This window comes from Prionailurus viverrinus, chromosome B3, assembly GCF_022837055.1.
Source record: "Prionailurus viverrinus isolate Anna chromosome B3, UM_Priviv_1.0, whole genome shotgun sequence".
Taxonomy (NCBI): domain Eukaryota; kingdom Metazoa; phylum Chordata; class Mammalia; order Carnivora; family Felidae; genus Prionailurus; species Prionailurus viverrinus.
This window is the reverse complement of record NC_062566.1, coordinates 65,609,358-65,634,259: the sequence shown is the minus strand read 5'-3', so window position 1 is coordinate 65,634,259 and position 24,902 is coordinate 65,609,358. Positions and strand designations below refer to the sequence as shown.

Genomic DNA, 24,902 nt, shown 5'->3' with positions numbered 1-24,902 from the left:
CACATCAGGACAGGAGCACATTGACACGACAGAATGATTTATGGGCCTCTGGACTGTTCACTGCATTGCAGTAGCCATGGGTCAGGGAGGCAAGAGAAGAAATTTTCCTCTGGTCTTAGAGTAGTTGTGTTTCTGTTAAGCAACTAAATTGTTTTACTTCATCATATATCTACTATGATTCAAGCCACTGACTATGCACTCCTATTTATTTTTTAATATATCTGCCCACATTATTCTCCAGTTTTTATCCTTGCTTATACATTTTGGAATGTCAACACTTTTCAAAAATTAATTTGACACTAACCATCATTCTACAACTATTCTAGAGAATTATGATTTTCCCTTGTTTCCTAACAAGAAAAAATAAAATACAACCCTAAACAAATACAACTCTAAACAAAGATAGAACCTTCACACTTGAGGCCCCATGATAGGCTGGAGATCAAATTCCTTGTATATACACACCAAAGATAGATTAAAGCCTTACTTCCTTACAGAGATACAATAGGCTTGTTTCAATGCCTTGTCATAGGTCCTTTGAAAGAGTATCTCCCTCAGGTAAACATGTTCCTCTTACTAATAATTCAAAATTTAACTCCCTACATTTTTCCTCTTTGTATTTCTGTCTATCTTCCACTGATCTCTTAAGAGATTGATCCAATAATAGACAAATTTTACTTGTATCCAGTTAACTCAGGAAAATAAAGGTCAAATGCTTTCAAGAAGAACTTCATCCCCAACCCTCTAAAGTTTGGGAACATAGGTAAACATTGGCTATAACTGATAAGAGGAAAATGATCAATTTATTCCCCCACTGTCATTTGTAAAAATTATCTTTACATACCAAGGGCTTTACATCTATTTCTTCAAGTTTGGTACTATGACATACTTCACACAAGATATGTCTGTCCACACAAGATATGTTTTCACACCCTCATTGCCTCATCTCAGTGCTTCCAAGTTACTCATCCCAAAGACCATGTAACCTATATAGGGATATTTTTATACAAACTAACATATTGCCTCAGAAACTTCCCTCTGTTTCATTATCAGGCAATTTCTCTTTCACTATTTTTCTCATGGGGAAACCAATGTGACTCAAAGACTTAGTCCCCTGAGACTAACTAATGATGGGCTGGGTGTTGGCCTGCTCTGACACAACAGGTCACTCTCTTGTGCAGCTAATTAGCTTTATTTCCCATTCTTATATATCTCTTTGCCTTTGAGGGAAGATTATGTACAGAAATTAAGGCTAAGCTCTCTGAATCTCTCTTCTAAAAATGCACATCCTGTGACTGAACAGGCAGGTAGGAAAGATACTTTTCAATGACAAAACTGCACCTATCATGGTTGTGCCCCTCTCTCTATCCCCCTCCACTCCCTTCAGTTTCTGCCCTTCCGTAAAATATTTGTGTCAGAAATTTTCTCCTTTACAAAATGTTTTTGTTCTTTTACTCTATGCCATCACTCTCTTAGTCTCAAATTTCAGTTATTGAATTACATTGTTTTATCAAATCAATTACACACACACACACACACACACACACACACACACACTTTTAATATGCTCAGTTTGCCTCCTTAATGTGAAGATTTTTCAAGATTCATGTGTTCCTGGTTTTCGCATTCTCCAACCCATTTTAATCTTTTTTCCCCCCACTGTGTAAAGCAGACATCTGACCTCAGCCATTCCCATGCTGTTTGAGAACCAAATTCTCTTTTTAACCAAATGAAGGACATCTCAATCCCCAATGTCCAGGATTCTGGTGTGGTTCCCTCTCCTTCAGTATTACTTTCCTCCACATTTGAAGGAACCAGCCAATGCCTAGTCTGAGAGGCAATGCTCCGATTCAAAAAGCTTTTGGCCCCATGCCAGGGAACAGTACAGAGGAGATATAATTTCTGAGATGGAACAGTTCAAGATGACCAGGTTGTTTGAAGAAACCAGAAAGGGAGTTACGAAGAACAATATCCCATGGAGAGAAAAAAGTCTTTCAGGAGAGGAAGGCCAATTTTATTTTAAATGAAATAAAAAGTCAGGGATGAATAGGGACTTTCCATTTAGGTTACACTGATCCTACCAAATATAAATAATTCTAGCTTTTTCATGACACTTTCTATTAAGCAGATGTGTGGTATTATTAAGACCATTTTACTTAAGTTAGACTGACTTCTAATTCTGGCTCTGGGAATGTATTGCTGTGAGCACACTGGCTAGCCATTTAACCTCACAGGGTTGTCTTTGTACCTATAGAATGAAGTAATTGAATAAGGTTCTCTCAAAGTTCTTACCCACTTCTATAAAATCACTAATTCTGGTCATCTTTTTTTTTAATATGTGTCTATATTTCCTGTTTAAATATGGGTCTCCTCAGGCCCTCAATGACTGAAAAATTTTATATTTCTAAGAGGAAGGACAGCAAACTCTATGGGGACTTGGCTTCTAAAGAACTCCTGAGAGGTTCAAAAGCCACCAGAGTTTTCTAAAAAGGCAGAGAAACCAAGCACATGATCTTTTTCTCCAAAGAAGCTCTCTTTATATATATATAAAAAACTGGGTTAACACCAGGAAGTACAAGCTTGTGGAGTAGGTATTATGAAATTCAATGTCTCTATATATTTGTGAGGGCTACTGTTTGGTTTCTTATATGAACAATTTAGTACCTATTTCTAAGAAATTCATTCATCACATATATCCTGGGCTTTTTCTACTGTTTTAGATAACTGATACAGTGTTAGACAAAGCAGAAAGGGTTCCTATATCACAAACTTTTATTTTATATTTATGAAAAGCTATAAATACTAGAACTAGGGTAAGTAAAATAGTGCCTGGATGCTAAAGGATGCTTTTGATCAGTTACTTCCTAATTTTTTAGAGGTGACTCACATGTCATTCTGCTGAGTCACCAATGTTCAACTACCCAGTCCATTCTACCAAACCCACTGCCACCTCCATGACTCGTATGCTTAAAGTCTTAAATTCTCTTCATATCAGTAGCTATTTTCCCTACAGTTTTACTATTACTTTCCATCCTTCCTATCAAACTATACCTAAAGTAGTGAATAAAACCTAAGTTCACAGTCAGGTGTTTGTAATTTATCAATATGTGTTGGTTTAAACCTTGACAACCTAAGCAAAGATGTGCAGCGTTCTACTAATGCCTTTTTTGATCATCATTTTATTCTCCTTATTTGTCTTTTAGGTTTTTATTTGTCTCCTGACCCCCCTTTTATTTTCTTACTCTCTGCCCAATCTATCTTTATTCTTCCCCTTTCATTATGTGTTCTTTTCTGCCTGTCCTTTATACACGCTACTGACTGACTCCACCACATTGATTATGCTCAGTTCCACATTTTGCATTGTGATTGTCCATGTTATAATAATTAAGGTTCATAAATAGATTAAATCATATTTTATAAATGGAAGTTTAGAGTTTATAGGCTAATAGATGCATGTAGTGTGGGATCTTCCGGTTTACAAAAATTATAACTCAAACTCCAAGACAAACACCATTTCAGCAGTACTAACCTAACAATAATGGGAATTTCCAAATCTGACAAATTAGTTCAGAGACTTTAATTGATTTTATAAGATGAAATGCCCACTTTATGAGAGTCCTGAAGTACTGGGTTTACATATTCTCATAGTTTCACAAAATAAAACATGTGATCTCAAGAAGTCATGGTTCTTCAGCTTCAACTGTATTTCTCCAGACTGAATGATGAGCTTAGGAAGTCACAAAACACCTTCTGCTCAGCAAATAGAGCATATTTGCCATGAAATGTCTTCCATGAAATAAGGATGACCCTGTTAACTCTATAATACTCCCTACATTCAAATTCCTCCCCCAAATCTTTTATCCTTATGCTCTTTTAATTTGGATGATTTAAATGTGGATAAAAAATCCAGTGAAGATAGTATGAATGAATTGAAATGATAAAATCTGGCAAAAAAGATTATTTAGAACATTGAGGAAGGAGAAGGTAGAAGACAGTGTAAAAACTGACAGGTAACAAAAATAATTCCATATTGTGAAAATAGGAAACAAATAAAACCTACTTGTCTCCATCTGCTATATTCTTCCCACAGCATTGTCTCTTCTGTCTCATTTGTACTTTATTGCCTCTACTTAATGGACCATTTATTGTGTCTCTCTTAATGTTTCCTGCTGCAATATTACTAAGCTTCTTCACTATGAACTGGATGGGAACCCTAGAACATCTACTTTCTTTCTAGCTATTTCATGGTAACCAGCATTCATTCCAAATGGCCAATCCTCGCCAAAGTGAAGCAGGGGAGATGCTTTGTCAATTATCTGGATGGAATACTACAAGAAGTTTCAACTTCATGACAGTTTTATACAAAGTGCTAGAAGTTTATTCAGGGACTTCCATTTATTAAGTTATGCCTCCTCCTTCCTGCTTTAATAATCATATCTATGAATCAATTTCTGGCAGTTTATGAAAATGGCTGATTGAGAGAACCATTAGAATCTGTTACTTCCTCAGTTAATTTGTCTTCCAATAATTACGAGCCAATCCTTGTTTTCAAACATTCTTAATAAACTATTCCTTCAACTCTCTTTGATGTTTTTATCAAAAAACAAAAAATATGGGGCGCCTGGGTGGCGCAGTCGGTTAAGCGTCCGACTTCAGCCAGGTCACGATTTCGCGGTCCGTGAGTTCGAGCCCCGCGTCGGGCTCTGGGCTGATGGCTCAGAGCCTGGAGCCTGTTTCCGATTCTGTGTCTCCCTCTCTCTCTGCCCCTCCCCCGTTCATGCTCTGTCTCTCTCTGTCCCCAAAATAAATAAACGTTGGGAAAAAAAATTTTTTTTTAAAAAACTAACAAAAAAAAGTGAACCAAAAAATATTTCAAAATCTAAAGGGAGATTTTTTAAAGCTCTAAAAAATTCAAATTCAACTACTGTCATTTAAAGTTTTGCAGGGTGCCTGGGTGGTTTAGTTGGTTAACCATCCGATTTCAGCTCAGGTCATGATCTCGGCTCGTGAGTTCGAGCCCAGCATCAGGCTCTGTGCTGACAGCTCAGAGCGTGGAGCCTGCTTCAGATTCTATGTGTCTGTCTCTTCTCTCTGCCCCTCCCTCACTCTCTCTCTCTCTCAAAAAATAACACCTTAAAAAAATTTAATTTTGCAATTTGTTTACTTTTATTTCACTTAATATTATAAAGAAAAATCTTCTTAGTGTTATATTAATGCTTTATTAACATTTGTTTTAATAACTGTATTATATTCCATCAATATAAAAATATTATAATAGACTCAGCTAATGTTTAGCATTTATATTGTTGCATTGTAGCATTTCTATGCCAGAAAATTTTTCTGCACAAATTGAATTCCATAAGGAGTATTATTGCACCAAATGATATGGAGTCAAGATTCTTGATACATGATTTCAAAATATTTTCTTTAATGCTTGAATCAGTCTTTATTTCCTCCAACAATATATGAAGGTATCTATTTCATTGAGATTTCCCCAGTTTTGATAATTGTAAAACAGTTTTCTAATTTAATAGGAAAATAATATATTACATTTTATCTTATTTCTTTGATTTAATACCCACACATACACACACATACACACACATACAGTTTACATTTCTGAATTCTCTCTTCATATCATTTGCCCATTTATCTACGAGGTTTTGGAGGTTTTCTGATTTGATCTCTTTTTCTATATTATAAAGATATAAGCCTTTTATCCTTCTATAGAATTTCAAATGTAACTATGATTTATGTGTTGCTTTGGGGTAAATTGTTTTTAAGGAATAGAAGCAGATTTCATCAGTGTCTTAACTGTTATTATTCTATACTCATTTCTAATGTTTAATTTTATTATTCTTTTTTTTTAATTTTATTATTCTTGATTATATTTTTAAACGTTGTCTATTTTTTGTTTTTGTTTTTGTTTTAATTTAAATCCAAATTAGTTAACATATAGTGTAATAATGACTTCAGGAATAGAATTTTGTGATTCCTCACTTACGTATAACACCCAGTGCTCATACCAACAAGTGCCTTCCTTAATGCTCCTCTCCCATTTAGCCCATCCCCCCACCCAATGCTCCACCAGCAACCCTCAGTTTGTTCTCTTTGTTTAAGAGTCTCTTATGGTGTGTCTCCCTGTTTTTGTCTTATTTTTATTTCCCTTCCCTTATGTTCATCTGTTTGTATCTTAAATTCCACATATGAGTGAAATCGTGGTATTTATCTTTCTCTGACTGACTTATTTTGGTAAGCATAATACACTCTAGTTGTATCCACGTTGTTACAAATGGCAAGATTTCATTACTTTTGATTGCCGAGTAATATTCCATTGCATATATATACCACATCTTCTTTATCCATTCATCATGGACCATGTCGAAGGACATTTGGGCTCTTTCCATACTTTGGTTATTGCCAATAGTGCTTCTATAAACATTGTGATGCCTGTGCCCCTTCAAAACAGCATACTTGTATCCTTTGGGTCATAGAGTAGTTCTATTTTTAATCTTTAGAGGAAGCTCCACAATTTTTCAGAGTGGCTGCACCAGCTTGCATTCCCACCAGCAGTGCAAAAGAGATCCTCTTTTTCAGCATCCTTGCCAACATCTGTTCTGTTGCCTTAGTTGTTAATGTTAGCCATTCTGACAGGTGTGAGGTGGTAGCTCATTGTGGTTTTGATTTGTTTTTCCCTCATGATGAGTGATGTTGAGCATTTTTTTCACGTGTCTGTTAGCCATCTGGATGTCTTCTTTGGAAAAGTGTCTGTTCATGTCTTTTGTCCATTTCTTCACTGGATTATTTGGTTTTTGGGTGTTGAGTTTAAGTTCTTTATAAATTTTGGATACTAACCCTTAATCTGATATGTTGTTTGTAAATATCTTCTGCCATTCTGTTGGTTGCCTTTTAGTTTTCTGATTGTTTCCTTCAGTGTTCAGAAGCTTTTTATTTTGATGAGGTCCCAATAGTTCATTTTTGCTTTTGTTTCCAGTGCCTCCAGAGACATGCCAAGTAAGAATTTGCTGTGGTTGAGGTCAAAGATGTTGCTGCCCATTTTCTCCTCTCGGATTTTTACATTTAGGTCTATCATCCATTTTGAGTTTATTTTTGTGCATGGTATAAGAAAGTGGTCCGGGTCCATTCTTCATGTCGCTGTCCAGTTTTCTCAACACCATTTGCTGAAGAGACTGTCTTTTTTCCATTGGATATTCTTTCCTGCTTTGTCAAAGATTAGTTGGCCATAGGTTTGTGGGTCCATTTCTGGGTTCTCTATTCTGTTCCAATGATCTATGTATCTGTTTTTGTGCCAGCACCATGTTTTTCCATGGAATGGAATGTTTTTCCATTTTTTTGTGTCTTCTTCAATTTCTTTCATAAGATCTCTATAGTTTTCAGCGTATAGATTTTTTCCCTCTATAGTTAGGTTTATTCCTAGGTATATTATAGTTTTTGGTGCAATTGTAAATAGGATTGATTCCTTGATTTCTCTTTCTTCTGCTTCATTATTGGTGTATAGAAATGCAACCAATTTCTTACACTGAATTTATGTCCTACGACTTTATTGAAGTCATGGATCAGTTCTAGAAGTTTTTTGGTGGAGTCTTTTGGGTTTTCCACATAGAGAATTGTGTCATCTGAAAACAGTGAAAGTTTGACTGCTTTTTGTTTTTTTTTTTAACTTTTTTATATGCTCATGTGTACTATTCCAATTTTCTAAGATTCAATATATATTATTTTTGTTTTTAATTTTTATTATTTTCTCTCATCTATATTCCTTGAGTTTATTTTTGCATTCTTTTCTCACTCCTTAAGTTGCCTGATTACTTCAGGTATTTAAACAAATGAGAGCAATTTAAAGCAAGAGATTGCCTCTGAGTGCAGTTTTGGTCATACTACCAAACCCATACACTGGGTTCCCATTATTTTATAAATAGTTTACTATCAATTAAATAAAAGATCTGTTATCAACAGATAATTTTATATTATCAACATTTGACGCATTGTTTTTAGAGCCTCAAAGTTGACTCCTTCTTTCTTTTCTTTCAGGCCACATCACAGTCTTTTCTTCTTTGTGATTTCATGGACCAAGTAAATGGCTCTGTGGTAAATGAATTTGTGTTACTGGGACTTGCACAATCCTTGGGAATGCAGGTTTTGCTTTTTCTTTTCTTCTCTTTATTCTATGCGGGAATTATCTTGGGAAACCTCTTCATTATGTTTACAGTGATTTTTGATTCTCACTTACACTCTCCCATGTATATCCTGCTGGCCAACTTATCATTCATTGACCTGGGCCTTTCATCTACCACAGTTCCTAGGATGATCTCTGATCTTTTCAGTGATTGCAAAATCATCTCCTTCCATAGTTGCATGATACAAATGTTTTTTATTCATGTCATGGGAGGAGTTGAGATGATACTGCTCATAGCCATGGCATATGACAGGTACACAGCAATTTGCAGGCCTCTCTACTACTTAACTATTATGAATCTCAAAATGTGCATGCTTTTGGTAATGACTGCTTGGATCATTGGGGTGATCCATGCTGTGTCTCAGTTTGTTTTTGTCATAAATTTACCTTTCTGTGGCCCTAAAAATGTGGGGAGCTTTTACTGTGATTTTCCTAGGGTTATTAAACTTGCATGCATGGACACTTACAGACTAGAATTTGTGGTCACTGCTAACAGTGGCTTCATATCTATGGGCACCTTCTTTTTCTTAATTGTATCATACATTTTTATTCTGATCACTGTCAGACAACATTCTTCAAAGGATTTATCCAAAGCATTCATCACTTTGTCAGCTCACATCACTGTAGTGGTTTTGTTTTTTGTTCCATGCATGTTTCTCTATGTGTGGCCTTTTCCTACCAAGTCAATGGATACATTTTTTGCCATTGTGGACTTTGTCATCACTCCTGTCTTAAATCCTGCCATCTATACTTTAAGGAACAGAGATATGAAGGCAGCAATGAGAAGGCTGAGTCGACAAGTTGTAAGTTCTAGAGAGATGTCATAACAGATTTCATTGGTAAGAACAAAAGATGAATGTCATGGACCACCATGAACACCATGGAATATGTACACTTTCATTAATGCCTACAGAAAACTGAGAAGTCTACATAAAAAGAGGTATTGAATCAAAGAACTTCACTTTCAAATAGAATTGCAGTAATTTTTGTTAATTATAAAAACTAAAGTGTTATATATTCTTACCTAACCAATAAACCTAAATTTGTAGTTATCATCAATGACTACATTCAATTTTCATGTAGTTTTTATCTATATATAAATATATACATGAACATATGATTTAGCTTTATTTATCAGTATCTTCATACTGATAATAAGCATCACTGAAAATTAATATTTCTTATGGAAATTATGTGGATCCAATGGATAAAATATGAGTTTATACAAACCAGCAGACATTAAAAATCAAGAAAGAAACAATTTTCACCCTAATTGTACTTTAAGTTAGATAAGTAGGAAGGCAACACTATGTTACAACTCTTAAGAATTGTTTTCAGCCTTTTTCAATGTATTTTGTACAATGTTACTTTAAAAACAGATTCTAGTATTTTGCATTATGCAAAAATTGTCCATGGTCCCTTTTTTTCCAGAGAAAATTTCTATTGTTCTTGCAGTCTTCCTCAAAGCATTTCTTGATTTACCCTAAAAGAGTATCCACAATTATAAAAGTATTTTGAGGATGTTATTACCTAAAGAAAGGCACCCAACTTAGATCTCAGCTTATTTAATGTACCTGTTAAGCCGGAGTACTCAGGACAGAGAAGATGATTGACATCTTTACTTTTACTTTACTTTTCCAAGTAAAACTTGGAAAGTCAGATGGGTCAAGGAGCAAAAGAGAGAAATCACTTGGATGTATTTCTATGACTGACTTAAGAAACATTAATTGTGGTGACTCAGCCCAGTTGTAACTTCTGCATTGTAAGTAAAGCTGTTCAATAAAATGATGAATAATGAATGAGATTTTCTTACTATTGGTCAAAGTATTTTTCCTATATTTTATCCAAAATTGGTCATAAATGTCATAAGCTACCCTCTTTTTATAACAACTAAAGCATTACTATTTATTGTATTCTTAATCCATCTGGATTTTTTTATATTTTAAAATCCAATAATACTTTTTTTAAAATAATTTATTGCCAAGTTGGCTAATATAGTGTCTATACAGTGTGCTCTTGGTTCTGGGGATAGATTCCCATGATGTATCGCTTACATACAACACCCAGTGCTAATCCCAACAAGTGTTCTCCTCAATGCCCATCACCCATTTTCCCCTCTCCCCCATCAACCCTCAGTTTGTTCTCTGTATTTAAGAGTCTCTTATTTCCACATCCTTTTTGAGTTAATTTTTGTGAATGGTGTAAGAAAGTGGTCTAGTTTCATTCTTCTGCATGTTGCTGTCCAGTTCTCCCAGCACCATTTGTTAAACAGATTGTCTTTTTTCCATCAGATAATCTTTCCTGCTTTGTCAAAGATTAGTTGGCCATACTTCTGTGGGTCTAGTTCTGGGGTTTCTATTCTCTTCCATTGGTCTATGTGTCTGTATTTGTGCCAATACCATGCTGTCTTGATGATTACAGCTTTGTAGTAGAGGCTAAAGATGTGGGAGTGTGATGGGATTGTGATGCCTCCTGCTTTGGTCTCCTTCTCTTGCACTGTTGGTGGGAATGCAAACTGGTGCAGCTTCTCTGGAAAACAGTGTGGAGGTTCCTCAAAAAATTAAAAATAGACCTACCCTATGACCCAGCAGTACCACTGCTAGGAATTTACCCAAGGGATACAGGAGTACTGATGCATAGGGGCACTTGTACCCCAATGTTTATTGCAGCACAAATTGTGGAAAGAGCCTAAATGTCCATAAACTGATGAATGGATAAAGAAATTGTGGTTTATAGACACAATGGAGTACTACGTGGCAATGAGAAAAAATGAAATACGGCCCTTTGTAGCAATGTGGATGGAACTGGAGAGTGTGATGCTAAGTGAAATAAGCCATACAGAGAAAGACAGATACCATATGTTTTCACTCTTATGTGGATCCTGTGAAACTTAACAGAAACCCATGGGGGAGGGGAAGGACAAAAAAGAAAAAAAAGAGGCTAGAGCAGAAGAGAGAGCCAAAGCATAAGAGACTCTTAAAAACTGAAAACAAACTGAGGGTTGATGGGGGGTGGGAGGGAGGGGAGGGTAGGTGATGGGCATTGAAGAGGGCATTTTTTGGGATGAGCACTGGGTGTTGTATGGAAACCAATTTGACAATAAATTTCATATAATAAAAAAATAAATAAAAATAAAAATAAATTTAAAAAAAGAGTCTCTTATGGTTTGCCTCCCTCTCTGTTTGAAACTACTTCTTCCCCTTCCCATCCCCCATGGTCTTCTGTTAAGTTTCTCAAGTTCCACATATGAGTGAAAACATATAATATCTGTCTTTCTATGACTGACTTATTTCACTTAGCAAAACACCCTCTAGTTCCATCTGGATTTTAATTACAGAACTATCTTACTGGTTTCAACTAGATTCTATTAAAAAGTCACCTTTAACAGAGAAAGACAAACATTGTATGATTTCACTTATATGTGGAATCTAAAACACAAAACAAACAAAAACATAGTCTTAAATACAAGAAAAAAACTGGTGGTTGTCAGAGGGGAGATTGGAGGGGAAATGGGGAAAATAGATAAAGGGGATTGAGATGTACAAACTTCCAGTTACAAAATAAATAAGTCACAGAGATGAAAAGTATAGCATAGGGAATAAAGTCAATAACATTGTAATAACGTTGTGATGACAGACTGTGACTGAAGTTAGCATGGTGAGCACTGAGTAATGTACATAATTGTCAAATCAATGTGTTTTACACCTGAAACTAATATAACATTGTGTGTCAATTATACTTCTATTAAAAAAGAGTTTAGGTAAATATAGATACAAGGAAATAAAGTTTCATTTGCACAGAGAAAAAAATCACCTTTAGATTTAGTGAGATATTTAAAATACCTAAATGAGCCAAGAAATTGTGACAACAGCTCCTGACTCCAGAAAATTCTGTGTGTTTCCTCAAGGGAAAATCTGAGAGCCTATAAGAGTCTCCGTACTCAAAGTTCAGGCTAGCTATTTCCAGATTTCCTCACACCTGCTCACACCTCCATAAATGGCTCTTCACTGTGTGGTTTACTAAGGAGGACAATTCATACAGACTTTATGCTCTTGAAATTTTATGCTTCAAGAGAAAGTGCAAATAAAAGGAAAATCTGTACTCTTTTTTGCAATAGTCTCTTCCAGTTATGAAGGAGGTAGGTGGAATGATGAAAATGAAGTATATTAGCAGAACTAACAAAAGTGTAGAATTTTATTGACAATGAGATGCTTCTATTATCAGTAAGAGCCCATTTGGCAGAATTTAATTATGCATGTATCTTCAAGAAAAATGGAAGGATTTTGTGAGGTCAGTTTAAATACTTAACAAGAGTTAGTATAAATATTAACAAGCATTGCCCTTGTTGTGTTAACCTAGTATATGTTATACAAATGTTATGAGTGTTGAGTCCTTCCCCTGTATCTTCCAGGCTAATATATTCTTTCATCTCTATTTAAGCATCCTTTTTCCCGTAAAGCCCAGATTCATTGTTCTCTTACTCACTTATTTCCCTCCCTCCCTCCCGCAACCGCAATGAAATTTGATTTTGGATATTTCTTCCACATGAAGGTACAAATCATACTCTTAGAGCTGTAGAATTTTGTTTTAGAAAGCTTTTGATCCAATAAGCTCATTTTTAAACAGGAAAACTAAGGCTTGGATATTTTGAATGACATGCTAAAGTCACACAGTAAATTTGTACTAGAACCCCAAAGTCTTCTGACTTCAATCTCAATGAAACTTATAAAATAAAGATTTTAGGTATTTTTCTTTAAAAAACGGTAAAAGACATTTAGGACAAACATAATATCCTAAAGTTTGAATTTTAAGTTTAATCTAGTACATAGGGAAAGATTTTATTGTTCATTTGTAGCTGGCTCTTCATGATTACTATAGCCAACGTATAAGATTCTGGAAAACTCCTTCAATAAACCTAAACTTAATGTTTCATTTAGAATTAACATAATCCTTCTAAAACCCCTTGCACCATTTTTGAAGAACCAGGTATGATCTTTGAAAGGATTACGTTCATGAAGTATCCCCTGTAAATGAGAATCCTCTATATTCATTCACTCCTCAGTAACATACTCAAGAAATGAAATGTTTTAACTGAGAAATTCCTTTTGCTGAAGAATAACATATATGAATTCTTGTTACCATGATAGAAAGTCTTTTCACTGCAAAAGAGAACCCTTTTGTCAACTATCACCCTTGATATATTTCTTATGGAGATAAAAGTATTGAGTTTGTCCTCTAAGTGAAATGAAATGGTTGCATGTAAGTTAATATCTAAGTTCAATTCTAAATTGAATACTTTGAAGGGCACCTGGGTGGCTCAATCACTTAAGCGTCAGACTCTTGGTTTCAGCTCAGGTGGGGATCTCATGGGTCATGCGTTCGAGCCCTGCATTGGGTTCTGTGCTGACAGCACAGAGCCTGCTTGGGTTTCTCTCTCCCTCTCTCTCTGCCCCTCCCGGCTTGTGTGTGCTCTCTCTCTTGAAATAAATAAACGAACTTAAAAAAAAAAAAGTAACATACTTTGATTCTTAAGAAACATCCTAACCAGTCACATCACAACAGGAATCCCATCCACTTGATTGTCAATGATTAGCATGATTGTATTTGTTACTGTGCTAAGCAGATGGGAAAGGTGTGTTTGTGTCTTGTTTTACTATTAGACTTCTCTTTTTACTTGGAAATAAAATTATAATTCGTAAGTTTTTATAGGACTTTGAAAACAGTAATATGAAGCATTAGTGGATAGGGCTAAGGAATGGGATTTGGGATAATGACAAGAAAAGTGTAATTTCCAAGGGCTACAGAATAACTGTGATGGGAGAAGTAGTGAAAACAAATACTTCTACTCCCCCAAGAAATTTGGTAAGATTAACCCGCTATACTTTCATGCCTCCCTAGCACCCACCAATTTCCACAATTATTCAGAATAGAATCATTTATATACTCCTTTTTTTAATCTCCCACATCCTGTTGACAAATATCCTGTTTTTACTACCTTAATAATGGCTATCATGTATTGACTATTCACTATTTATTAGAAATGTATTAAACAATTGCACATAATACTTTAATAGTTCTTCACTGTCTTCATAATAAAACACAAATCCCTTAGCAGGCATTCCAGAATCCTTTTTCAATTTTATCTCCTATTAAACCCCTTCACATTTTCCCTCATGCAAATTTTTTTTTGCATTTTCCACACTTTTAATTTCACCTCTAAATTACCTTTCTTTTATCCTTTTATTTTCTGCTATTTTATTTTTCTTCCATTTTTCATCTTTAATTTTGGACTCCTTTTCTTCTAAGCATTTTGGTATCACTAAACGATAAGTATAAATTCCATTCTCTATAAGGCCTTATAATTCTGACCTTCTTTTTTAGAATCCTCATTTATTTAAACTTCTCCTAAGATTGAATTTCTACATCTGTCTTAGCTTTCATGTTTCTATCCAAGCTTCTGAGAAACTATGAAAATTATTTTGGAATTGTGTCCCTCACTCATGCCCCATAGAGTACTAGACTAGTGGCAATTTTGAGAATTTTTGATGCAGTACATTTGTTTTAAAGATGGGAAAACAAAAGGATGCAGGGAATTGAAATTCAATCATCTTGTTATGAACAAGATGAACAATAACATCTATGTTATTTCTAGAAGTCAAGTAAAATTTGTAAATTATTACCAGGGAAATGGGGTTTCTCTGTGAATTGAAGGCAACAAATATTACTACTATTAATTATCCAAATTCATTTTGTACTTACTAAATACAAACACTATGCAAAACACTTTACATTTAATACTTCATTTGAAATTCATTATAACCATAAGAAGTGAATATAATTAGTATCTACATTTGTAAAAATGGTAAAAATAAGTCTTAAAGAGTAAGTCCAAGGTCCACAGACTACATTCAAAATGTATACACTATAAATTGCCTCACAGAGAAAAATTGTGAATGAGGATTTGTCTTAGTTTCATAAAGAGGTTTCCAACAACTGTACATAAAATGATTGTGATGGGCTACAAAACCACTAAGAATACTTTTTCAAAAATGTATGCCACGAAAAGTCCTTGTAAATATAAAGATCATATAAGTATGTACTTAATAGCTAAGATACTGTTTTGGAGTTCAAAGGAAAAGGAGATAAACATATGATGACTTAATCTGGCACAGAAGGTCACATGAACAAAGGAATTTTATTAGAAATAAGCCTAGCATAAGTGCAAATACTGAGAAGACTTGAATAACTGGACTATAAGGCACAGTCAGGGGAGGGGTGTGGAGTAAAATGGTGGGTTTAGATTGTATGCATTTATGTAATAAACCATAGATAGACATTATATGAGTAAGCAGAATGACAAAAAATGAGGCTTTGAATTTGAATATAATAATTCTGACTTTCTTCTTACTCTATTCTCTAAGGTGACTACAGAGGCTCTTTCCTGGAATGAATCAATAAATAACACAAATTACTCCATGGTGACTGAGTTCATTTTTCTGGGACTCTCCAATTCTCAGGAATTCCAGATATTCCTACTGGTGTTCTTTTTTATATTCTATGTGGGAATTGTGTTTGGAAACCTTCTTATTGTCATAACTGTGGCTTCTGACTCCCATCTTCACTCTCCCATGTACTTCCTGCTGGCTAACCTCTCACTCATTGACCTATGTCTGTCTTCCGTCACAGCCCCCAAGATGATTGCTGACTTTTTCAGTAAACGCAAAGTCATCTCTTTCAAGGGTTGCCTTGCTCAGATATTTCTCGTTCACTTTTTTGGTGGGAGTGAGTTGGTGATCCTTATAGCCATGGCCTTTGACAGATATGTAGCAATCTGTAAACCTCTTCGCTACTCTACAGTTATGTGTGACCATGTATGTTTTGGCATTGTGACTGCTGCATGGGGAACTGCTTTCTCCATTCAGTGAGCCAGTTGGCTTTTGCAGTAAACTTACCTTTCTGTGGTCCCAATGAGGTTGATAGCTTTTACTGCGACTTACCTAGGGTTATCAAACTTGCTTGTATAGACACCTATAGATTGGATGTCATGGTCATTGCTAACAGTGGTGTGCTCACTGTGTGTTCTTTTGTTTTCCTAATCATCTCCTATGCTATCATCCTGGTAACCATCCAGCAATGCCCTTCAGACAAGTCGTCCAAGGCTCTGTCCACTCTGACTGCTCACATCACAGTAGTTCTTTTGTTCTTTGGACCATGTATCTTCATTTATGCCTGGCCATTCCCCATCAAGTCACTAGATAAATCCCTTGCTGTGTTTTATTCTGTGGTCACTCCTCTCTTGAACCCGATTATATACACACTGAGGAACAAAGACATGAAGACTGCAATGAGACGACTGAGTAAATGGAATGTGAATTCTAGTGTAAAATTTTAGATATCTCCTAACTTTAAGGCTAAACTAAGATAATGACATAAAATAAAGTTGGTGAAGTACTTGGTAAAGCTCATGAAAATCTTACTTTCCATTTCTTAGTAAATGTCAAAGAACTTTCACATAAATTGCCTCAATTTATCCTTTGACAAATTTGTATTTTATATTTTTGGATACAGATACAAAGTTAATATGCTTTCAAAATATTATCTAATTCTCAGAACAATGGCATAAATATGTCAATATTTGTACACTTCTGTGGCTGAGTAGTTCTGAGCATAATAGATGGGAACACAGAAATTAGCCTGGCTTATAATATTTTTATATTTTTATTTGACTCATTTTCCCTAAAAACATCAAGGAAGCAACTTCCATACACCTAACTCAAAAAACATGCTTAGTGATAAGGATATTTATGAGCTAATTTTTTTCTTTTTAAATATATGAAATTTATTGTCAAATTGGTTTCCATACAACACCCAGTGCTATGAGCTAACTTTTAAGAGGTTTAGAAAAGAAACTCTTCACACTGCAACAGTCTATAGTTCGTCTGCAATCACCAGAATAACCCATGATCCATGAGATCATTATCAAAAGTGACAGGAAGAGTAAGTCTGACAATGTAAAATTTGCCTTACAGGCACTTGATATCTTGTAGCTTACAAGATATCACAAGCAGTAAAAGGCATTTAGAAAGATCCAAGTTCTTTCAACGTGTTGGCACAAAGTATATCAGTTTGATCCATTCACATCATTTTCCATGGTTAACTTTTAGAAACACAGACTTTGAAGTCAAAAAGAGATGGGTCCAACTCTACTTCTGCATTAGTAATCGTGACTGGGCATTAGCTTGTCTAAGCTTCAGTTTCCACATGTGCAACAGGAGGGTAATAATACCTATATATATGGTTATTATGAGGGATAATAAGACAATAGATATAAATCTATTTTATATCAGATATCATTGCATATAAGATAAATAGTGCATATCAGTGTGCTATTTATAAATTTTTTAATAAATCAATAAATTTATTGATTTATATCAGATAAATAGCACATTTTGTGGCATATTATCAGGATCCCATAAGTATCAGGTACTATTAACATTATTATATAAAGCCTATATATTAACAGGCCAAAAATTCTCAACCTTTATCTTATCCTGACATACTTGAGGGATATGATATAAACCAATCTTAACAGATGCTCATTTTGGGGACATTGTAGTTGTAAGTGTAAGTGTGTACATGTATGTGCAAGTGTGTATTCATGCTCATACAACCTACCATTCTAGGAACACATGTCAAAAAGTCAAGATAGAAGTAGAGGGAGTATAAATTTTTAAAAAGCTTGGAAAATTATTCTGATAAAGAGCTTCACACTCCAGCAAGAATCACTGAACCACGCTACAATTGAAGATTAAATATAATACAAAAAGAATGCAGTTTTTCAAATTGTAGCTTAATAAATAAGGAGAGTCATATGATAAGAGAATTAAAATCATGTTTACCACAGGGGGGAAAAAAGAGAATAGAAATTCCATAAGCAGGTTGAAAACATAAGAAAATGAGCACATGATAATGGCAGTATCTCAAATCAGTGGAGAAAAGAAGGACCTATTAATGTGATGGTGGAATAACTGGATAGTAATTTGGGAAAAGATATATTGGACCTATTCTTCATGCCACATGCCAGGACAATTTCTAAGTAAACTGAAGCAGAAATATTTTTTTAACTACACAAATATTAAAAGAAAACATGAGTTATAATTTGTTTGTAATCCATGAATATGATAAAGATTGATAATGTTAACTAAATCAAATTAATGTTTTAAATGCATGATAAAACCATGAACAAAGTAGAGAAGATAAATATGATATCAGGAGAAAGTATTTACAACTCACATGGCAAAGAATAACAGCTGTAATTATAAAGAACTTCTAAAAACACACCAGCAAACAAAAAAATAGATAAAACATATTAATTTACAATTGATATGTAAAGAGATAAAAATGGGTTAAATACATTTAAAAAAAATCAAGTTCTCGGGGTTGGGTGGCTTAGTCACTTAAGCACCTGACTCTTGATTTCAGCTCAGGTCATGATCTCTAGATTCATGAGTTTGAGCCCCCATCAGGTTCTGCACTGACAGTATAGAGCCTGGTTGGGATTCTCTCTCTTTCTCCCTCTCTCACTAAATAAATAAACTCTAAAAAAAATGTTCAAGCTCTTTCATGTTAAGATACACACAGCTTAAAACTAAGCTGAAATACCAATTCTGATCTTAAGATATAAAATATCTGACTTCAATGAACATTGGGGTACAAGTGGCCCTATGCCTCAGTGCTCCTGTATCCCTTGGATAAATTCCTAGCAGTGCTATTGCTGGGTCATATGGTAGGTCTATTTTTAATTTTCTGAGGAACCTCCACACTGCTTTCCAGAGCGGCTGCACCAATTTGCATTCCCACCAACAGTGCAAGAGGCTAAATGTCCATCAACTGATGAATGGATAAAGAAATTGTGGTTTATATACACAATGGAATATTACATGGCAATGAGAAAAAATGAAATATGGCCTTTTGTAGCAACGTGGATGGAACTGGAGAGTGTGATGCTAAGTGAAATAAGCCATACAGAGAAAGACAGATACCATATGGTCTCACTCTTATGTGGATCCTGAGAAACTTAACAGGAACCCATGGGGGAGGGGAAGAAAAAAAAAAAAAAAAAAGAGGTTAGAATGGGAGAGAGCCAAAGCATAAGAGACTGTTAAAAACTGAGAACAAACTGAGGGTTGATGGGGGGTGGGAGGGAGGAGAGGGTGGGTGATGGGTATTGAGGAGGGCACCTTTTGGGATGAGCACTGGGTGTTGTATGGAAACCAATTTGTCAATAAATTTCAGAAAAAAAAAAAATAAAAAAAAATAAAATATCTGACTTCAATATTCAATAATATACCTTACTGGTAAAGATATACATAAAAGGGCTCTCATATGCACTATTGATAAGAATACAAAATGGTGTTACATCTTGGCAATATCTACGAAATATATAATGCTAACTTCTGACCCAATGATCCTAAGTCTATCTTAACAATACATGTACAAAAATGCAAAATAACCCATGAATTTGTTGCAGCATTGTTTTAAATAGCAAAAAATTAAAAAATACTTAAATGAAAATCAGAAAAAAACTGTATAAATTATACATTATGGAACATTAAGTAACTATAAAAATTCGTGAGGAATATCTCCAAATAAGGGCTCTGGGGGAATCTACAAGGTATAAGTTAAATGAAAACAATTAAGTTGGAAAAGAATGTGTCCAGGATGTTAATTTTTATTTTAAAATGGGGATATATATGTTGGGTTTATATATATATAAATATATATATAAATATTTATATATTTATTTAATATTATTTAATGTATTATAATTAAATATATTTAATATTATTTAATATTATTTAATATATTATATATTTATTTAATATTTATAAAAATAAATATATATTTTATAAAGAATTATAGAAATATTTTCAATGGTAAACCAAAAAAGTAAAAATGGTTTCTTATAGAGAAAGAGAAAACAGGGCAAGGGATAAGGATAAGAGTTAGATTTTTCTGAATATGTCCTATTTTACAGTTTTGACACTGAAATCTTGTAAATGTTTTTACATAATTAAAAATGAAATTAAATCAAAAGAAAAATGTTCTCCTAGGTAAGTCATACAGTGAATCTCAAAAAATTTCAAGATTAGCACCTTTAAAAAGTATGTTCTCTGACTAAAATGCAATCAAATTAGAAATCAACAACCAAAAGATATATAGAATAGTAAAATTGGCAAAAAAAAATTAGTAGGCCTCTCTCCAAAATAGATATTAAATAATAAACAAATTAAAAGATGCTCAACATCATTAACTGTTAGGGAAATGCAAATTAAAACCCCATTAAGACACCATTTCACATACACACTAGAAAGGCTCTAATCAAAAAGACAGATTATAACAAGTGCTAGAAAAGAAGAGAAAAAAAAAATAGAACCCTCATACATAAGTGGGAATGTAAAATGCACCTGCTTTACAAAAGACTTTAAATGTAAATAGACTAAAGACTCCAATCAAAAGACAGAGTGGAGTCACTGAGTTACCTAAATCTATTCTCCTGCTGCATGATTCTTCTTTTGTTCAGCTTCACTATTTGTCATTATTTTGTCTTCTATGTCACTAATTCATTCCTCTGATTCTTCCAGCCTACTGTTCATTGCATCAAGCCTGTTTTTAATCTCATTTATTATATTTTCATCTCTGATTGATTCATTTTTACCTCTATTATCTCTGTGGTAAGGGTCTCCCTCATGTCTTCTACTCTTTTCTCAAGCCCAGTGAATATCCTTATGATGGTTGCTTTAAATTCTCTATTAGGCATGTCACTTAGATCTCTAGCTGTGGACTTCTCTTTTTCTTTCATCTGGGACAAATGCTCGGTCTTGGCATTTTGTCTAAGTCTCTGCCTTCTTCCCTGTGTTAGAAAAGCCAATTATGTCTCCTTCTCCTAAAAATAAGGGCCTTATAAAGAAGTCATGTAGTTCCCAGAGCCTGAAGCTTCAGGGAGTGTCTCCAGTGTGTACTGTGTGCAAACTACTATTGTGTTTTGGCTGCTGTCTCCTTCAGGCCAGTTATCTGCAGAGGCTCTCCTTGCCTACAGTGGGCTCTGTTTTGTCCCTGCCCTGAATGTAGTGACTCTTAACTGGGTGTGCTCTGGTCTGCTTGTGAAATGAGACTTGTCACCAACTCCACTGGAACTGAGGCACTGCAAAACACTACTGGGCATTACCCAACGAACACAAAAAAGTTAATTTAAACGGATACATGCACCCATTTGTTTATAACAGATTATATACAACAGCCAAATTATGGGAACACCCCAAGTGTCCACCTACTGATGAATGGATAAAGAAGATGTGGTATATATACACAATGAAATATTATTCTGCCATAAAAAGAATGAAATCTTGCCATTTGCTCCATGGATGGAGCTAGAGAGCATTATGCTAAATGAAATAATTCAGTCAGAGAAAGACAATGATTTCACTTATATGTGGAATTTAAGAAATAAAACAAGTGAGAAAATGGGGGAAAAAGAGAGAAATAGGTAAAGCAAGAAAGAGATTCTTAACTATAGAGAACAAACTGATGATTACCAGAGAGGAGGTAGGTAGTAGAATGAGTGAAATAGGTGATGAGGATTAAGGAGTGCACCTGTTGTGATGAGCAATGGGTGTTGTATAAAAGTGTTGAATCACTGTAATGTACACCTGAAACTAATATTATACTGTATATTAACTAACTGGAATTTAAATAAAAACTTTAGGGCTATCTGGGTGGCTCAGTCAGTTCAGCGTCTGACTCTTGGTTTTGCCTCAGGTCACAATCTCATGGTTTGTGGTTTTGAGCCCCACATCAGGCTCTGTGCTGACAGTGTGGAGACTGCTTGGAATTCTTTCTGTCTCCCTCTCTATAACCCTCCCCACTCATCTTCTCTCTCAAAATAAATAAATAAACTAAATTAACTAATTAAAACTTTTTTAAAAGGCCACCTACTAAATGGGAGAAGATATTTGCAAATGATATATCTTATAAGGGGTTGATATCCTAAATATATGAAGAATTTATGCAACTCAACATAAAAACAAAGCAATCCAATTAAAAAATGGGAAGAGAATCTGAATACACATTTTCCAAAGAAGAAATACAGATGGGAAAAGAAACACGAAAAGGTGCTTAACATTACTACTTAAGGAAATACAAATCAAAACAACAATGAGATGACACCTCACATTAGAATGGCTTAGAATAAAAAGACAAGAAATAACATGTATTGGTGAGCAGGTGGAATAAAAGCAAACTTCATGAAGTATTGGTGGGAATGTAATTGGTGCAACCACCAGGGAAAACAGTATGGAGTTTCCTCAAAAAATTAAAAATAGGAATATCATATGATCCAATATTTCCACTACTGGGTATTTATCCAAAAACAAAAACACTAATTCAAAAATACATATGTATCCCAATGTTTATTGCAACATTATTTACCATAGCCAAGATATGGAAGAAACCCAGTGTCCATTAATGGGTGAATGGATAAAGAATATGTGGTGTATGTACACAATGGAATATTAGGCACAAGAAAAAATGAAATCTTGCCATTTGAGCATGTATGGATGTAGAGGGTATTAAGCTACATGAAATAAGTCAGTCAGAGGAAGACAAATACAGTATGATTTCATTTATATGTGGAATCTAACAAACAAAACAAATGAGCATACAAACAAACAACAGACTCTTAAATACAGGGGACAAACTGGTGGTTGCTAGAGGAGAAGTGGGTTGATGGATGGGCAAAATGAAGAAAGAGGATTAAAGAGTACAGACTTCCAGTTACAAAAAAAATAAGTCACAGAGAGATGTAAAGTAAAGCATAGGAATATAGTCAATAATATTGTAATAACATATATGGCGACAGATGTTGACTACATTTATTGTGATAAACACTGAGTACAGTTTTTTAATTACTATGTTGTACATTTAAAATTAATAAAACATTTTATGTCCACTAATTTCAATAATAAAAAAGGATATGTATTTTTTTATGTTATATAAGATTAACATGAAAAAAACAGCAAAAGGGGCATCTGGTGGTTCAGTCATTTAAGCTCAGGTTATGATCCACAGTTGTGGGATTTAGCCCTGAATCAGGCTCTGTGCTGAGTGTGGAGCTGCTTAAGATTCTTTATCTCCCCCTCTCTCTGCTCCTTCCCTGCTCACACACTCTCTCCTGCTCTTTCTCACTCTCAAAAGAAGGGAAGGGGAAGGGGAAGGGAAGAAGAGAAAGAAGAGGAAAAACAGAAAGAAGAGGAAGAAGAGGAAGAAGAAGGAGGAGGAGGAGGAGAAGAAGGGAAGGAGAGTAGATGACAAGAAAGAAAGAGAAGGGAAGGAGTAGAGGGGAGGGAGGGGAGGCAAAGACAAAAAAGAAAAAAAAAAAAGCTTTCCACATGGAAAAACCATAAATTGCATTTCACCACATACTATATACCAAAATGAATTCAAGACAGATTAAAGGTGTAAAACATCATAAACAAGACTTTTTAACCTTTGGATTTTAAAAAATTTTTTAAATGTTTATTATTTATTTTTTGAGAGAGAGAGAGAGAGAGAGAGAGAGAGAGAGAGAGAAGAGTGGGGGAGGGGCAGAGAGAGAGGGAGACATAGAATCTGCAGCAGGATCCAGGCTCTGAGCTGTCAGCACAGAGCCCAACACAGGGCCTGAAATGACAAACCATGAGATCATGACCAGAGCCAACCTCAGACACTTAACTGACTGAGCCACCCAAGCGCCCCGATATAACTTTTGGATTCTGATTGATCTTCATATAATGGCAGCCACATAAATCTGTCCATAAATATCATGCACAAAAGATGTAAAATTGAAAACAGTTACAAAGGAAACCACATATACCATGCCCTATCATTGCTAGGAGACAGGAAAAACCATAAATTTCAAATTGTGTGTGAGTAAAGAAATCTATTGGAGTGTCCCCCACCACTTGAAGCTATGGATGCAGAGAAGAGAAGAAGCTTAAAGATCCCAAGTGAAAGATGCAAAAGGTGTGGAGGACATAATAATGTCTCTAAAAAGGATGTCCATTACTAAATGCTAAAAATATGGGAGATTAGAATGGCTATTAAATGGAAAAAGTGTGGGAAGTTATGTAAATCCCTTCTGGAATCATTTAAAAACTCAAAGTTTTCTGGTAACCAATTCTTAAACATGATGTATTTTCCTGATTAAGTTACATAAAAACGTTTACCTTAAATGGCCATACATAAAGTTTTGATTACCAAATGTAACACATCAACAACAGAAAAAAGAACAAAAACAGTACATAGAAAGTCATGAAGAGGAGAGAACAATAATGATCTTTGTTTTTTCAGAATTATACCAGAAATCTTTCTCTCCTCCAAAAAGTCAATCAGTCAATACAAACACAGTCTTGCTTTTTCTTTTAAACTCCTGTGCTTCTGTGAGTGCTCTGGATTCAGAGTGACTGCTAAGCCTATTTTCATATCTGATTGGATTTCTTTCTTTTTTAAGGCTGAATAATATTTCAGTGTATGTATTTTTTTTTCAATTCTCATTTATTTTTGGCTCTTGGGGCAATGTTATCTTGTGTATGTATTTCTTTATCCATTCATTCATCCATGGACATTTAGGTTTTTTCCTATCTTGGTTATTGTAAATAATGCTACAGTGAAC

General features: G+C 34.6%; 2 protein-coding genes across 3 annotated transcripts; both read left to right on the top strand.

Moving 5' to 3' along the window:
* The first annotated feature begins 8,082 nt into the window (after positions 1–8,082).
* Positions 8,083–11,978, top strand: LOC125168837 (olfactory receptor 4F6-like). Of its 2 annotated transcripts, XM_047864236.1 has the most exons (2): positions 8,083–9,001; positions 11,965–11,978. In XM_047864236.1, exons 1-2 carry the CDS (start codon positions 8,083–8,085, stop codon positions 11,976–11,978), a joined length of 933 nt encoding a protein of 310 aa, XP_047720192.1. The 2 variants fall into 2 exon arrangements, with proteins under 2 accessions (XP_047720192.1, XP_047720191.1); XM_047864235.1 differs by lacking the exon at positions 11,965–11,978 and having other exon boundaries at positions 8,083–9,021.
* Positions 11,979–12,733: 755 nt separating this feature from the next.
* Positions 12,734–16,586, top strand: LOC125168841 (olfactory receptor 4F4-like). The gene is given in 3 exon segments (XM_047864241.1): positions 12,734–12,745; positions 15,616–16,099; positions 16,102–16,586. Coding segments are annotated over 3 exon segments (975 nt in total). The 5' UTR covers positions 12,734–12,739.
* Positions 16,587–24,902: the final 8,316 nt, after the last annotated feature.

Coding starts and splice junctions, on each gene's coding strand:
- LOC125168837 (XM_047864235.1), top strand. CDS start 8,083: ATGGACCAAGTAAATGGCTCTGTGGTAAATGAATTTGTGTTACTGGGA.